We start from the raw sequence: 14,391 nt of genomic DNA, 5'->3' as shown, positions 1-14,391 counted from the left end.
CCTAATCACCACCCCCCCCCCCACCACCACCACCAAGGCCCTGCCTCCTAATAGTGGCCCACAGTGGTCAGGCTTTCCCCCTGTGAATCCGGGAAGGGGCGGGGGGGCGGGCACACGGTTCAGTCCCCAACAGCGAACACCTGCAGAAGCGGCACGGGCAGCCCAGACTCGGGCCTCGCTCAGGGTCTTTCCTCCCTTCTCCACCCCAGGCGCAAGGGGGATGTGAAAGCCCAAAATGACCCTCCTACCGGGAGACAACTCCGATTACGACTACAGCGCCCTGAGCTGCGCCTCGGACGCCTCCTTCCACCCGGCCTTCTTCCCGCAGGGCCAGTCCCTCAAGGGCGTGTTCTACCGCCGGGCGCAGCGGCTGCGACCCCGACCCCGGGCCCAGGACGCGCCCCGCCAGGCCGGCCAGCCCGAGGACCGGCGGCGGCAAATCATCATCAACGTGGGCGGCATCAAGTACTCGCTGCCCTGGACCACACTCGAGGAGTTCCCGCTGACGCGCCTGGGCCAGCTCAAGGCCTGCACCAACTTCGACGACATCCTCAACGTGTGTGACGACTACGACGTGACCTGCAACGAGTTCTTCTTCGACCGCCACCCGGGGGCCTTCGGCACCATCCTGACCTTCCTGCGGGCGGGCAAGCTGCGCCTGTTGCGCGAGATGTGCGCCCTGTCCTTCCAGGAGGAGCTGCTCTACTGGGGCATCGCCGAGGACCGCCTGGACGGCTGCTGCAAGCGCCGCTACCTGCAGAAGATCGAGGAGTTCGCCGACGTGGTGGAGCGCGACGACGACGAGCCGCCGTCCAGCGAGGACCCCGGCAGCGAGGGCCCGGCCGAGGGCGAGGGCCGCCTGGGCCGCTGCATGCGGAGACTGCGCGACATGGTGGAGAGGCCGCACTCGGGGCTGCCGGGCAAGGTGTTCGCCTGCCTCTCGGTGCTCTTCGTCACCGTCACGGCCGTCAACCTGTCCATCAGCACCCTGCCCAGCCTGCGGGAGGAGGAGGAGCAGGTAAGAGCCACAGCTGCGTGCGGGGGAGGCTCGTTGAGGGGAGGGGGGGGTCCTCTGAGTTCAGGGGACAAAGCAGTATGCAGGACCCCTCTCTCCAGAAGTCCACCTCCTTCACGCCGGCGCGGTCACCTCCACCAGGAGGCCTTCCCTGACTGCGCTGGCTGAGCAGCATCTCCAGTCCCTTCTGACATTCTGCTTAACATGTGTGTTGTCCACCTCCACGTTCCAACACCAGCTCCGTGCCTAGCCTGCTCTGTGCCGTGCCCCCAGGGTCTAGAACAGTGTGGAGCATGGACAAGGCACTCTGCCACTCCGTGGAGGGAACAGATGAGCGAGTCCATGAATGATGTGATTTATGATGAGCCTGCCCCTGAGCTAAACACATAATAATATATCATCAACATTTACTTCACCCACATGAGCCCTATCTCAAGCTTCCTAATTCCCTTGTTTAAAGATATCCCAGAACCATTTTCTGGGTCCAGCATATAATTTTTTATTGATAGTTGTGCGTGTACCCACGTGGGCTCTAAACAGTGAGGGTCTCTGTGTTAAGCAAGAGAATGTGTGTCAAGTGTTTACTCTGTGGCCTGACCAAGGTGTGTCCTGGATTCTCGGCCAGCAGTTACTAGCAGCCAGGGGCTGGGCCATAGTTCTGCCTACACCTCATGTTCTCAGCAAACCTTCCAGCAACCCCGTACGGGAGGCGTTCTCTTGCCCAGCTGACAGATGAGAACAGTGAGGCAGAGCAGCTTGCCCAGACCCAGGTCTGACTGAATCCCGGTTCTGTGCTCTCGAACAAAGAAGTACGAACCCCACAAGGCAGCCTGGGACTTCATATACCCCTTCGGAAGTGTGTGATTGACCCACACTGTGCTCCCTAAAAATTGTACTTGCTTGCCAACATTTAAAAGTAAAGTGTCTTGCATTTAAAAATTCAAACTCTCAGCTTCTCAAAATGTATATGGTCTGGCCCCCTGGCCTGCAGTCCACACAGCAGCTCTGGGTGGGAGCTGAGTCTATGGAAAGTGTGTGCTCCCCAGTTCAGCTTCCTAATATATGAGACCTTTGGGCCTTTAAGTTGGGACCCTTTCCCCACATGGGGGTGGGGAGGCAGGGCATGGGGCAGGGTGAGGGGGGGTTGGCGGCAGTTCTAGAAGCAAGTTGTAAGACAGACCAAAACATTCCAACAAGTACCAATTATATAGGCGATGGGGAAATAGGTACGGCTGTATGAACTCAGCATAAATATCATGCCAGCCAGCATTTAATGAGCACTGGCCATGTTCCCTGCATGTGCTGAGCGCTTCACATGAACTCTCTGACGGAACATTGGAACTACTCACCAGGGGAGGGTTTTTCCGCATACATATATAACGGAGGAGGCAACAATGGCTATTGCATTTATAACACATGGTGGGGCGGGTTTCTGGCACTTTTTTATACATTTAATTTTTAAAGTGAGTTTTAAAAAAATAACACTCAACCAGTGAAATTAATTTTTGATAAGAAGGGGGAGTGATGAGGAGGGCGGGGCTAGAGCCCAATGGCCTGAATTTGAATCCCATTACGTCCACCCTGGCTGTGCACCTGTGGGCAAGTTACTTACCCTCCCTGTGCCTCAGTAGGGTTGCTATGCAGAGGGTCAGCTCACAGTGTTGTGAGGATTCAGTGAGTGAGTCCACGGGAAGTGTTTGGAATAATGCCTGGCGCTGGAGCGTGCAGGCGGTGCTAACTATAAGGATTACATGCACCTGCCAAAGAAAGAGCGAGCAGATGCTCATCATTTGAGACCTGTCTGGAAGTACCTGTACATGGTATAAATTTTTTCTTGGCTCCAACATATGCAATCCTGGCTTTATCAGGAAAATACTAATAAAGCTACAGTTTTATTCACCTTCTGACACTTGCTTTTTTTTTTTTTTTTTAAATAATACTTGGACTTTTTCTTGATTCAGTGATAATGCTGTTCTTTGACTTCATTTTTTTTTTAAAGATTTTATTTATTTATTTGACAGAGAGAGACACAGCGAGAGAGGGAACACAAGCAGGGGGAGTGGGAGAGGGAGAAGCAGGCTTCCCGCAGAGCAGGGAGCCCGATGCGGGGCTCGATCCCAGGACCCTGGGATCATGACCTGAGCCGAAGGCAGGCGCTTAACGACTGAGCCACCCAGGCGCCCCCTTTGACTTCATTTTGGAGACCAGTGAGGTTCACTGTTTCACTTGCTTCTTGAGCACACATTCGAGTGCCTACTATGTTCAGGCATCACCTGCCATGCAGGGTGACCAGAACGAGTTTTCCAGCTACAAGGACTTCAGGTCCTGTGGAGAAGGGACAGTGACACCCCTGTGACCATAAGTGTGACACAGAAGCCAAGGGGGCTCTTATGAGAGGCCCATCAACTGTGCTGGGGATACTTGGAGGGGGCCCACTCCTGGAAGGCTTCCTAGAGAAGGAGGCTTCCCATCCCAGAGGGCTGAGACCTCATGGCCCACCGAGTACTAGTTCATTTCTGCAGCCTCTAACTTATTCCTAGAGAGAGAGGGCAGGACTCCCAGAACCCAGCTGTGCCCAGGAATGGCAGATGCCCCAGGCTAAAACCATGTGTGCCTTTCCACTCTGTCACAGGCCCCTTTGAGACCGAGGTCCAAAGCCACTGGGGACAGTCTCCTGTCCAGTTCCATGGCAGACCAGAGAGACAAGCTGGCAGCGTGCATGCCAAATGCAGCACACAGATAAGTTTGAGTGGCCCACAGAGTGTTTATTTGTATTGAATTATCACAAAATTTAAAACCCAGGAGGTTTCACGCAAAGCTCCAGCCTGAATTCCCCTGGAGCAGCGATCAGGAGGTACTTAGCAGGACAGCTGTGCTCTCTGGCCGGCCTCCACCCCACCTGGCCCAGCTCCCTCAGGCTCCCTTCGCCCACCTGGCCTTGGGTTGGCACCCCCATCTAAATGCCAGTCCCACACGCTTCCATCCATCCTGGTGACAAATGTGAATTAGTCACTTGTCACGTGCTGGTCTGTTCCAGGCACTGGGGTCCTAACAGTGAACAACACACGAGCTGGTGTGGGGTGGGGGGGCTATAAACTTCTGGGGCAAAGGGGCAGGGGAGGTGGAGGGTGGAAACAGATAATAAACATGATACATAAGTAACTTATAAAGCATTTTAACAGATGATGAGCCCTCTGAATAAATAGAGCAGGAAAAGGGGAATCGGAGTGGAAGACGGGGGGGTGACTTTTTATTGAGGGGGTCACGAAAGGCCTCCCTGGGAAAGTGATACTGAAGCAAAGACCTGGAGGAAGGGAGGGTAGAGCCATGTGGGTATCCGGGGGAAGAGGACTCCTGCAGGGGGAGCAGAAAGTCAAGGCCTGGCTTGGGGGGTGGGGGGAGCATGGGGGGTAGGCTGGAGCACACAAACAAGGCAGGCAGGGGGCTAGGAAGTGGGAGAGGCGGTAGCCAGGCCATGTGTGCCCCCGGAGGACTTGAGCTATCTCCCTGAGCCATGGAGGGTGCTGAGCAGAGAACGCACAGGATCCAATTCACGTTCTCAGCATCCCTCTGGCTATGTGCGCAGAATAAACCGTAGGGACCAGGGATCCCGGGAAAGAGGTGCCTGCAACTGTCCAGGCAAGAGAGGATGGTGGCTGGACCAAGGTGAGGGCAGCAGACATAGGAGAAGTGGTTTGATTCTGGAATCATTTTAAAGGAAGAACCAACGGGATTTCCTGAGGACTATATGAGAGGTGTCAGAACGAGGCCGAGTCTCCCATCCTGAGCAACTGGAAAGGTGGGATTGCTAAGAAGGGAAAGCACTGGTGCGCGGGTGTGCAGGAGAAACCAAGAGACTGAAGAGGCTAAATCTTAATTGTTTCCACCCCAAAAAAGAAAAGAGAATTACGTGACATGATAAAGGTGTTAGCTTAAGGCTACGGTGGTCATCTTACTGCAATATATAGATGTATCAAATCAACATGTACACCTGAAACTGACACAGTATTTTATGTCGGTTATATCTCCATAAAAAGAATTTTTTTAAAAAACTAGCAGCCCGGTTTGGGACATGATAAATTTGAAACATCCATCGGACACCCGAGGAGTGACATCAAGGAGGCAGGCCTTGTGGGGTCTGCAATCCAGGGGCAGCAGGTCTGGGCTGGAGAGAGAGAAGAAGAGGGGTCCAGTGGTCGAGCGGTCGTTGCAGGTGCCTCAAGCCCTGGGCGTGGCCAGCCCCCCCCCCCCGGCCCCCCCCGCCGGGGACGGGCGCCTAACTAGGGCGGGGCCGGGGCAAACACACGGCCCGGTGGGTGGCGCGGCTGACCTCTCCCCTGACCTCCCCCCTCCCTCCCAGGGCCAGTGCTCGCAGATGTGCCACAATGTCTTCATCGTGGAGTCGGTGTGCGTGGGCTGGTTCTCCCTCGAGTTCCTCCTGCGGCTGATCCAGGCGCCCAGCAAGTTCGCCTTCCTGCGGAGCCCGCTGACGCTCATCGACCTGGTGGCCATCCTGCCTTACTACATCACCCTGCTGGTGGACGGCGCCGCCGCGGGCCGCCGCAAGTCGGGCGCGGGCAACAGCTACCTGGACAAGGTGGGGCTGGTGCTGCGGGTCCTGCGGGCGCTGCGCATCCTGTACGTCATGCGGCTGGCCCGCCACTCACTGGGGCTGCAGACGCTGGGGCTCACGGCCCGCCGCTGCACCCGCGAGTTCGGGCTCTTACTGCTCTTCCTCTGCGTGGCCATCGCCCTGTTTGCCCCCCTCCTCTACGTCATCGAGAACGAGATGGCCGACAGCCCCGAGTTCACCAGCATCCCTGCGTGCTACTGGTGGGCTGTCATCACCATGACAACTGTGGGCTATGGCGACATGGTACCCAGGAGCACGCCGGGCCAGGTGGTGGCGCTCAGCAGCATCCTCAGCGGCATCCTCCTCATGGCCTTCCCCGTGACCTCCATCTTCCACACCTTCTCCCGCTCCTACCTGGAGCTCAAGCAGGAGCAGGAGAGGGTGATGTTCCGGAGGGCCCAGTTCCTCATCAAGACCAAGTCGCAGCTGAGCACCATGTCCCACGATAGCGACCTCTTGTTTGGAAGTGCGTCCTCGGACACCAGAGACAACAACTGAGCCCAGAGGACATACCCCGTCGCCACCGCCAGGACACCCCCAGCTCTGCCCGCCCTCTGCGGCTTGAAGCTATTGCCGTCACTACGAGATGCCCTCAAAGGCACCTGCTGCTCTGAGCGCGGTCCTGGCACAAGACCCACTGGGACCACACCCCAAGAAGGACGTCTGCAACGTGGACAGAGGGGTCCCTACCCCTCCGCCTCCACGAGAGAAGCAGAAGCTGGTCCAGAGCCCAGCACACAACAGCCCCACCCCCGCCCCCATGTCTGTTTCCCTCAGTAAGGAGATGGCTTTGTTCTTCCCACCATGTAAATAACATGCCCAGCAAAGACTTGCTTTATGGGTCTGCCGGGAGGGAAAAAAGACAAATGACAGCAGGAACATGTCTGTGTTTAGTGTGGATCATGTGCAATTAAAGAAAACCGATGAAAAAGAGAGAAAATGCCTTCCATGGGGCTCTGAAGAGGGGAAGCTGTTTGCCAGCAAAGCCAGCCGGTGTGGGTACCGAGAGGACACCAGCCTGTTTCCTTCGGTCGTTCAGACCTGGTCGCGCCCAGCGGGGTTAGAGAACAGGGAGAGAACAGATACCTCTGGGGAAATTGTCAGTAAATACTGCGTTCCCTTTCTGTTTTTCTTTGCTTCCTCTCACCTCCTGACCTCTCTTCCTCCCTTTTTCCTTCTCTTCCATCCTCTGTTCTCTTCTCTTGCACCTTAGGCTTCTCAAACTTTTCCCCCAAGGCCCCGCAATGGTTAAGTGGACACCAAGGGGCCCGTCAGCATTGCCGACGACAAAGGTGAAATCGCGTCGTTTTATCTTTTTAAAAATACTGTGGATTTTCTTCTCCACTCCACATTCATTTTAACATTATTTAAAAAAAAAAAATGCTTTAAATCACTTCCCTGAACGTAAATCTAAATGTAGAGTGGGACTGATGCTTTGAGAAGGTGGGTCATGGTCCCCCCGGAGCAGTCTGAGAGGCACTGCCTGGGGCCCCCTAAGGCCTCCGCGTGCCCTCCAGAAGCCTCCAGAGCACCCACCCGGCTGGGATCTGCTCCTGATGCACATTAGAGAGGGACCCACCCACCCCCCCACCAGCCAACAGATTTACTCAGCCCAAGGGCATCAGAGCCCCTCAAGTGCTAGGACAGGGAGGGGGCTTTACCCCCATGATATAGCCACAGCCTGGTTTCACCCTCACGGGTACAGCAACATGGCTTTCTTCATCCCATACCCACTGCTGCCTTGGCCGTGATCCCGCCCTTGGGCCAGCAGCAGGAAGCACACTGACACAAATCTGACCGCCTCGCCTGAGTCCACCAGGGGCCGTCCATTATATTGAGAATAAAACCCCAGTGCCCTGAGTGACCCGGGCCCTGTCCTCTCCAGCTTCATCCCCAGCTTCTGTCTGCTTTGCACACTCCCCCCGGCCACAGGGCCCTCTGGCTCTGCCGACACACCCAGCCCCTTCCCACCTCGGGCTTTCACATCTGCGGATCCCTCTACCTGGAATGCCCTTCCCGAAGAACCCTCCATGGCTGCCCCTTCCCTCACTCCCCTGACCACCTCTCTGAAGAATGCACACTAGCACCTCCACCTTACTCCCTCCTATCCTACTTGATCTTCTTCATCCACCTGTCGACCTTCCAAGTTGCCCCATGTATTCCCTGCCACTCGGTTACGGTCTGTCTCCTGCACAAGGAGCTCGGCGCTGCTCCCGTGCTCTGAGTCCCTACTGGGCAACGCAGCTCACCGCTGGCTCCCAGCACCTAGCCCAGGGCCTGGCACCTAGTAGGTGCTCCCGAAACGGCTGGGGAGGGAATGAATGGGAAGGGAAACGGGAATGACAGCCAGGAAGTAGAAAGGCCTTGGAGCACGTCCTCGTCCTCTCTCTGGCTTGGGTGGGGAGGCATGGGGACCTCAGCACGATGTACACACAGTGACGCAGAGTGGAAATACCATTTGAGTCACGAGGGCCTTGTTAAAGTTTCCCCTGACACCTGCTGCCCATGACTCACGCCTGAAAAGTAAGTTTTCCGACTGATTAGCTCTACCTTCCCCAGCCTGGTGGGTGTCATAGCAATCGGGCGCTGCCGTCATGGTAATAATACCTTAGATTTAGGGAATGACCTTCCTCCCCCCCCCCAAAGTGGCTGTGAGACATGCGACAATTGAAAAGCCTAAACAGACAGATACGTGACACAGAGCCGTATACAATGGAGCCCTTTAAAACTCAATGGAGTGGAAAGCAAATACCATTTGGGGTGGAGGAGGGAGCCCCAAATGGGACAGCACTGGTAAGGGGGAGCTGTGCCCCCCACACACGGAGGACAGAGTCTAGGGTTGTACAGAGAGGAGGAGCTGGGGTCACGGAAGGGTTGAGACTTCTGCATCTTCTCTCTCGCACAGGTTCTGATCGGCGCCGGGTGTCCAAGATAGAGACCCAGACTTAGGCACCTCTCCAGACCTCCCCTGAGGGACTGAGGAGCTCTAGACACTGACCTGCACACCCAGAGGGCGGCGTAGGGTCTTTGGCCCTAATTAAGAATTAGGAGGCCCTGGAACTCCTAACTAGCTGCTTCTAGGGCAAAAGTGACCAACTTTATGATTATGGATTTCTGCTTTTTTTCTGGCAATGTGGAATCTGAGGCAGAAAGCCCAGCTATAAATCACAGTGAAAAACAACCCTTCTCATTCAAGTGTGGGGGCAAATTCCTTGCCCCTGCCATAATGGGGCTTCCCTTTTGACCCTGGTGCAGGCAACTGACCCCATACAGCTGGGCAGGCGGTGTGCAAAATTCACTGCTCATGGAGAAACAGCAAAGCAAGCCTTTCCAGATTTATTTTTTTAGGTCACGTGGTTATCCTCCATCTCCGATTTAGCTCACAGCTCCTGTAAGCCTCGCAGCGGGGGTTTGGGAAGGCAGATTTAACAATACGGATTCTCAGGCCCCACCCTGAGCAGGTTCAGGACTTCTTGCCTTGAACACAGAATGTAAAGGGAAGCCAAAAAAAGACTCTGTAATCAAGATAAATCATATTTTAATGCAGTATTTTTTTTAAAAATCAAAATTAGGGGCTCCTGGCTGGCTCAGTCGGGGGAGCGTGCGACTCTTGATCTCGGAGTTGTGGGTTTGAGCCCCACGTTGGGTGTAGAGATCACTTAAAAAAAAAATAAAATCTTTAAAAAAGAAAAAATCAAAATTAATGCCCCAAATCCACAATGAGCAAAATATCAGAATTTTAAGTACAGACAAGGATCTGCCTTTGCACTTAAGTGATTTGGCCCCACTTGCCCCTCCCTGGTTCTGATCCTGCCCCGCCCCCTGGCGTATCCTGCAAGACAACTCCAACTGGCCAAGGGCCAATCGCCCGAGAAGTGCAGGTGGAAGCCTTTGGCAACAGGCACCCAGAGCTGCTGGGGCATGAGCACCCATCCCACTGAGGGGGCTGAGGGCAGGCACCAAGACCACCTCCCACCGAAGAACCAGAGCCCACACAGTGGGCCATGTGAACTGAAGACAATAACTTCTGATGTTGGTAAGCACAGAGTGACCTGGCAAGGGGTGACTGGGACCAGGGAGAGGTGGAGAGCAGCCATTTAAGAGGGTCAGGGAAGGGAGCCGCCTGGCTGGCTCAGTCGGAGGAGCGTGCGACTCTTGATCTCGGGGTTGTGAGTTCGAGTCCCAGGTTGGGTGTAGAAATTAAATAATTAAGCTGGGGGGAAAAAAGAGGGTTAGGGAAGGTCTCTCTGAGGAGGCGGCCTTTAAACGGGGACCTGGAGGAGGGGGGTGGACAGCAATCCAAGCAGAGGGGACAGCCCGTGCAAAGGCCAAGAGGTGAGGAAGATGGAGACATTTTCTAGTTGTCAAGGGAGCACGTGGGCATGGAAACTCGTCCCTGCTGGGCACAATCCTTCCTCCCAGGGAGAAAACTCAGATCTGCAAAGTAGACACTCTGAACAAACATTTCCAGAGAACTTCTTCTGAAACAGGCCTTATCACAGCAGCTGGGGACAAAACAACCAAAACAGAACTGGACTCAGCCCCTTCCCCAGAGGTGCTGATAATCTGATGGAGAAAAAGACATGTGAGTAAGATATTTCCAGACGTATGGAATGACGGGCATGCAGGCACGGGGCTGTTGGAGCGTGGAGAAAGACATCAGTCAAAGACAGCATGGTTTTCACTCAGATTTCCATCTGCTAAAATGGCTTCACGTATGTTTTCCTTCAGAAACAAATGAAGTGTTCCTTCTAACACAAGTTCTGTCTCTCCCACTCTGTCTCAAACCTCTGCCCATCCAGGCCTGTCAGCTTATAGCAGGAATCTGTCTACTTGGGTCCTCCAGTGGTGCAGCCCCTAGCCTCTTCCACCTGGATTGTTGCCAGAGCCTCCCCCCTGGTCTTCCTGGTCTCCTGCCTCCCCTCCCCACGCCCTCTCTGCACAGCACCAGAACCCAAGTCAGATAATTCTCATCCTCTGCTCCAAGCACCTCACCTCCCACAATGCGGTGACATCTCATCCCACACACTCTCAGCCCTACCTCCCTGACGGGCTTGCCTCGTCTCTCCTGTAAGCTATACCAACCTCTTAAGTCACTGAACAAACCAAATACAGTCCCACCTCTGGGCCTTTGCACTTGCTATTCCCTCCACCTGGAAGACTCTTTCCTAGGATATATCTGCTCGATCCCTCTCTTCATTCAGTTCTCTGCTCAGATATCACTTAAACAGAGAGACCTTATCTGACCTCTTCCCCCAGCCCTGTGGAAAGACCACATTCCCAGAACGCCCCCAGTGTATTAACCTTGTCTTTTATTTTCTGTATGCTGATGCTTTGATACCTGAGGACTTGCAGACATTAGATGGACTGCCCCCGCAAGATTCACCAGTTCCTAGAGATGATAAACAATGCACCCACAAATGTGCTTTTCACATATAAACCAATCCAGAGCCTACACCCAACTGCCCCTTTTTTTCAGGCTCTCACACACTAGGGCACTCTCCCCCTGTCCTAATCACCCCGGGGCCAGGTGCCACATAACCAGGAACAGCCCTCACACCCCAGAGGCTGCTGGAATCATTCAACTAGCCAATCCTAAGCCTGCTTGCCTGGCTTTATCTCTTCCTTCCCTCAGAGATCACAATAAAGACTCTTGCCACAGATCTGCCCACCACCCTCTCTGTCTCTGACCAGCTCTGGTGCTTTCCCATGTGCCCCCCGCCCCCCATTTTGTGGTGTGCCCCCTCTTCTTGGGAACTGTGAGTATAACAAACCTGCTTTTCAACGGCAGTTCCTCCTGATCTTTTGGCCTCACCATACCTGTATAATAAAATCCATATTCTAAAGCACCCAGCCCCCTTACCCTGCTTCATCCTTCTCTAAAACCCTTTTTATCACCTAACACATTATATATTTATTTGTTCATGGTCTTTTTCTCTCCACTAGATGTTTAGCTACATGAGAGCAGGGACCTTCACAGGAGTATCCTTGGTCTAGGACAGCAGCTGGTACATGGTAGGTGCTCAATAAATATTTGCTGAATCAATGAATCTGTAAATCCCCCTCACTTCTATGCAGAGTCCTACAAAATATATACACATATCGGGCATATCTGTTCATATACATGGTGACTGAATCTCATTAAAATCTATTCCGATGTATTGACACCACAATTATGGCAGGCAGAACACCTGACCCACCCCTCACCCAGGTCACCCAATGGTTTCTGTTTAGAAACAATGTCTACTGTGTGAATTTAGTCCTCCACCAACATCCTTGAATTTTGAATTAAATATATGAAAAGATACTGTGGGACTTTGTTTGCAACCGTAGAACAGAGCCTGAAAGATTTTTTTCATTTCCTTTTCTGGAATGAATTTGAACTTATTCAAAGGACCTATAAAACCCAAATAAATGAATTTCTTGAAGTAAATTTAAAGCCATCAACTGGCCTTTCTTTAAGAAATAAGGGGGAGGGAGGAATGTAATAGGACTAGATCCTAGGTCTCAGTTACTGGTTATTAGGTTTATTTTTTTTTCAATATTTTATTTATTTGAGAGAGAGAGAGAGCACAAGCGGGGCAGGGGGGGTGGGGACCAGAGGGAGAGGGACGAGCAGACTCCCTGCTTAGCACGGATCCCAACACAGGACCCATCCTAGGACCCTGAGATCATGACCTGAGCCAAAGGCAGATGCTTAACTGACTGAGCCACCCAGGCGCCCTTGGCTTATTATTATATATACATGGAACCCAAGAAAAAGTAATTAGAATCATTCTCTAAATGACAAGTGCTCATTAAATAGGTGGAGAGAATTGCTGCTAAATGGACAGAAACTGTTTCCCATAAAGTTGATTAAATAGGAACTGCCTCCTCACCTTAGAAGCTCAGAGATCTTTTGCAATTGGCATAAAAATCACTCAGCTGTGACAGTCAATCAAGGTATCTGGGGACAGTTGTGGGGAAGAGAGGGGAGCCTGCAGAAAAGAAGCAGTACCTTTATTCTCTTGCCCTCTGCTCTTCAATCTTATCCCATCAGGGGCTGCTGGGCTATGTTTTGCTTTCAAAGGAGAATAAATCCGGAGGCCCAGCCGAAAGCACACCCCCAAACGCTGAGACTGATGATCTATAAGCAAAGACTTGGAGTGGGCCCTCCAACCTCCTCTGCATACATAAAGCAAGAGCCCGCCTTTGCCCAGAAATTGCAAGGCAGAGTCTGGGACGGTTAGGAGGGTATTCCTCTCCGTTAAGGGGGTCTAACATATTTGCCTGCAGGGCCTCGGAAAGATCTAGAGGGGAAGCGACAACCACTTGTGTCTGTGATCAGTGCTCAGACTTCACACCCCCAGGGTTGGGGGGCAGACACGTGAAAGCCATTCCCCCACTTCCCCATCAGGAGGTTGAGCTTTTGTTCAGTCCCAGGGTTTATGCCAACCATGGTCATCCCACCACTGTTGGCCAATGAGTCTTGGGGGTGGGCACATGACCAGTCCTGACCAATGAGATCCCAGAGGAGGTCAGCCTGGGTGGTCACATGACCAGTTCTGGCCAATGAGACCCCAGAAGTCCGCCTGAGGTTGCTGCGGATGTTTTCCATCTGACGAGAGTAAGTACTTTTCTTTTTCCTCTCTTCTGTCCTGGATGCTGTTGAGCGGGGACATGGATCGAAGACTCTATGGGTGCCTGGCCCCAGCTTCTGTGTGTTGTTGTGCCTCAGGGCAGCCCCCTCTCTAGGGAATCACAACATGCAGAGAGGCCTGTGAGTTCACACCCCCCCCCCCACCGCACCGAGGCAGCTCACCCAGCCGGTGACCCACTGACTCGAGCATGCAAGTCCTCAGCCCTTTGCCTAGAGGCGGAATGTGTCCTGTGATGGGGTGCGAGCATCCCAGCTACCCGTGTTGTCAATCTGAAACCCAACTACAGCTGAAACCACATCCTCGTTTCTCCTCTTCCCCACCCAGTCCTGCCTCCCTCCTCCCTTGCTGGTTTCTTTTGAGAGCATGCCTGATAAATCACAGGGACCTCAATCCTCATCTCGGTCCCCCACTTCTGCTTCTGGGGACCCCGAGCTCAGACAGTGGGTGGTGAGCTAGAGGGAGGAAATCCAACCTGTGAAGGAGGTAGGGCTGAGAAACGCAAAGAACCTGTGCGGGACCTCGCAGACATGATTAAGCTGCTGGACCCACCCAGGAACGCCTACCTCCAAGCAATAAAGGTCTTTATGATTTAAGTTACTGCCACTTGGGTAACCATCCTGGTTTGCCCAGGCCTGGGGTGGTTCCTGGGATGCCGTGTTCAGTCCTGAACCCAGGAAAGCTCCCAGGAAACCCAGATAATTTGGTCACCCTACTGCTTGTCAGGCATTCTCAGCTTGCATCCAGAAACCTATCCAGCTGATGTGATTATTATCCCCATTTTACAGTCTGAAGACACGAGAAGCAAAATGATGTGTGTGTGATCACACAGCCAGTTACTGGCAGAGCTGGAATTAGCGATCAAGAACTTATGGCCACTATTCCAGAGCTCTTTCTAAAATATCCATTTCACTGAGGACGAACTATAAGACCCCAGCACACTATCTGCCAACATAAGTGGACCCCTGTAATTCCTCTCCCCACCAGCATCTGGCAATGGCCAATGGGACAGAAACTCTGGTGGCCCATCCAACAGCCACACTCCCCTTCCTTCCTAATGTCTACCAGTTTAATCCAGACACGCTACCACCGAGAACAGAGATTAT

General features: G+C 53.3%; 1 protein-coding gene across 1 annotated transcript; it reads left to right on the top strand.

The window, feature by feature from the left end:
- The first annotated feature begins 235 nt into the window (after positions 1-235).
- Positions 236-6,146, top strand: KCNG1 (potassium voltage-gated channel modifier subfamily G member 1). The gene is made up of 2 exons (XM_021685911.1): positions 236-1,018; positions 5,376-6,146. Exons 1-2 carry the CDS (start codon positions 236-238, stop codon positions 6,144-6,146), a joined length of 1,554 nt encoding a protein of 517 aa, XP_021541586.1.
- The last annotated feature ends 8,245 nt before the right edge of the window (positions 6,147-14,391 follow it).

The sequence above is a fragment of the Neomonachus schauinslandi genome, chromosome 10 (assembly GCF_002201575.2).
Source record: "Neomonachus schauinslandi chromosome 10, ASM220157v2, whole genome shotgun sequence".
Lineage (NCBI taxonomy): Eukaryota > Metazoa > Chordata > Mammalia > Carnivora > Phocidae > Neomonachus > Neomonachus schauinslandi.
This window is presented reverse-complemented; position numbering and strand designations above follow the sequence as displayed.

Coding starts and splice junctions, on each gene's coding strand:
- KCNG1 (XM_021685911.1), top strand. CDS start 236: ATGACCCTCCTACCGGGAGACAACTCCGATTACGACTACAGCGCCCTG. Junction 1,019..5,375: donor TGCGGGAGGAGGAGGAGCAG/GTAAGAGCCACA, acceptor CCTCCCTCCCAG/GGCCAGTGCTCGCAGATGTG.